This window comes from Montipora foliosa, unplaced genomic scaffold (genome assembly GCF_036669935.1).
Source record: "Montipora foliosa isolate CH-2021 unplaced genomic scaffold, ASM3666993v2 scaffold_412, whole genome shotgun sequence".
In the NCBI taxonomy this organism is placed as follows: domain Eukaryota; kingdom Metazoa; phylum Cnidaria; class Anthozoa; order Scleractinia; family Acroporidae; genus Montipora; species Montipora foliosa.
In genome coordinates this window covers 775,001-777,500 of record NW_027179715.1, presented here as the reverse complement: position 1 = coordinate 777,500, position 2,500 = coordinate 775,001, and the positions used below count along the sequence as shown (strand labels likewise).

At 40.3% G+C, this 2,500-nt stretch overlaps 1 protein-coding gene across 1 annotated transcript in view; it reads left to right on the top strand.

The window, feature by feature from the left end:
* LOC137988249 (utrophin-like) overlaps positions 1-2,500 on the top strand; it is a 100,520-nt gene that overhangs the window by 27,366 nt on the left and 70,654 nt on the right. The window contains exons 14-15 of the mRNA XM_068834292.1: positions 485-608; positions 976-1,064. Of these exons, the coding sequence (XP_068690393.1) occupies positions 485-608; positions 976-1,064 (213 nt within the window). The remainder of the gene's footprint in view (positions 1-484; positions 609-975; positions 1,065-2,500) is intronic.

Sequence of the window (2,500 nt, the reverse complement as noted above, 5' to 3'; positions counted from 1 at the left end):
TTTGAACTCTCCTATCATCAATAGAAGCAGTTCTACATCAAGTTAATGTTTTTCCCATTCGTTGTGTTTAACGGTCAATTTTGGTCATTGTTTGTTTAACTATTTCATACCGGGGGGTGGGGAGACATGTTGCCTGACACGTTCCATCAGTCACTGATTTTCGGTATGTAAAATGAAAGAGAGCATTAAAAGCTTGTTGTTGCTGAACTCTCTGTTTTGAATCGGGTTCTTGGGAGGACATATTGATACAGGGGAAAGTGCTATAAGACCTACGCTAACCTACCTCTCATGAATACCCCACTATCAATTTTTTTTCTAAAGTCTATTGCTCTAAATACAGAGGTGAATGAAACGACAGGAAGCTTTACTTAGTGTTTCATAAAGCATCTATTACCATGCAATCCTGGAAATATTGCCTGGTTTCATGGTGTTATTTAAACAGTGGAAGAAGTATGAAATCAATGTCACAATTTTCCATTCGCAGTCTCCAGGACAGGCTTGCCCAGTCTACTCCAGTGGAAGATAATATAGAGACTAATCTGCTCGTACAAGTGGAGCAGGTCGATGTCCAGTCTGCTCCCTCAGAGATCAGCTCATTGGAGATACAAGTGAGCGATATTCAATTCGTTTTCGTTCTTCCCTTTTCGTATCCCGTCTACCTTGGTTAAAGCGCTATTTTCTTGTAGCTAAGAGAATGAGCGTCGAAGACAACGAACGAATGTCGGTAGTTGCAATGAATCCCACACGCCGCGTTACTCCTGGACTTTAAAGCATCCTTTGAGTTGGTCGATGGCAAGTTTTGATAGTGCCATATTTATGAACTCCGGGTACGAAACAACTTTGCAAGGAAGCAACTTGATAATCAGTTTAGTTTTAAAGAATACTGGCACTTTAGATTATATGCAGTTCTCGAACAATGGAGATGACATTATCTTTCCTTTGATTTTGACGTCTTATTTTTTTTAACTATTGCAGCCAAAAGTTCAAGATGTGGTTGAATCAAATGCAAATGTGCATTATTTGATTGATTTTGAGGAGGGTAATCTTGTTGATCAAACTGACAGGTAAGATTTTTTGTTTCTTTGTTTGTTTATTGTTTTTTTCACTCAAGATCATCTATTTGATTTTATTTGAAATGGAAAGAAACTGTGAATCGTGTGGAAGGTCATTTTTCACAGGTTGGTTTTGCAAAAATGTAGTGAGTAGCCTTAAAACGCTCTTCAGGGAACTTACGGTTTTACTTTGTATCGATCTCTTGATAGATCTCTATTTCGGAAATAAGTTTGCCTTTTTCTTGTAATTTACGAGAACATTTTGTTGGATAGATTTTTCCCGCTTTGGGAGCTTTTACATTAGGGACTCAAGTTAGGTTCGATGGGGAACTATTTGACAGTGCAAGGAAGCGTTCGCGGCGTTTGTACCCTCAATTCTGTTGTCACGGTTCAGCGAATATGTCTGCTGATACACTTACTCTGAACTGCAAAGCTCTCAGTCGACATAAGTGGTGATAGAGTATATTCCATGTTTCTCTCAAGGTTTAAGAATTTAAGAATTTATATTGGGAAGTTTTCATGACGAGATGATTTAAGGGTTGCCTCTTAAGTCAACATCTGCCGGCCCACATGTGGCTGCCAGATTAGTTTAATTCGAGATAGACAGGCTCGGCCAGAGTGGTTGTTGCCGTTTTTTGTTTTCTTTTTCTTTTGTTGACTCTGCTTCCTCAATCTTCGTTCCTCCTCGCGGTTCGTTCTTCTTTCCTTAAAATCTCTCGTTTCTTGGTGGATATTTTGGCGGGCGCCTACCAACTCGGTCTGAAGCGAGGGTTGTCTAGTTCTGGTGACTATTTCTTCTTGAGGAGGTCCTGAAAGCGTTTGTTTGGAGCGCTGCCCAGAGGCCAGCTCGCTGTACAGAGTGATCTTTGGCAATCTGCTGTTTTTCCAGCTAAGAGAAATGGTATGCCAAGTGTAGCTGAGATTTTAGCACCATATCCTCAATGCTAGTCATGGTCACGTTAGTCAGGACCTCGTTACCTGCGATGAAATGACTCCAGTGAATGTCAAAGATTTTTGACCGCACACATCTCTGGTGGAAGGTCTATAGAAGTTTGATTTGGTGTGGGTAGGTGACCCAGGACTCGGATCCGTCAGTGACAGTAGTTTGGTGAGCACACTTACACAGGAGAATGAGATTTTCGTGCTCTTCCTTAGGTCCTTCTCTGCCGAAACACGTTTCCTGAGCCTGCCGGCTTTGGCGAGACGATTCTCGTTCTCTTTGTCCAGTCTCGATACTCGAATCCATTTATTAGATCTGGTGACTAAGCTAATTCCACGTTATTCTTTTGTTTTGTTTTGTTTATTTATTTTTTTTCTTTTGTTTTTGTTTTTCATTAGACACGTTTATTTACTTATTTTATTATTCAGCCTTTGTTTCCTTTCCTCCTTTTCTTTCTTCCTTCCTTCCTTCTTTCCTTCTTTCCTTCCTTCCTTTCTTTCTTTCTTTC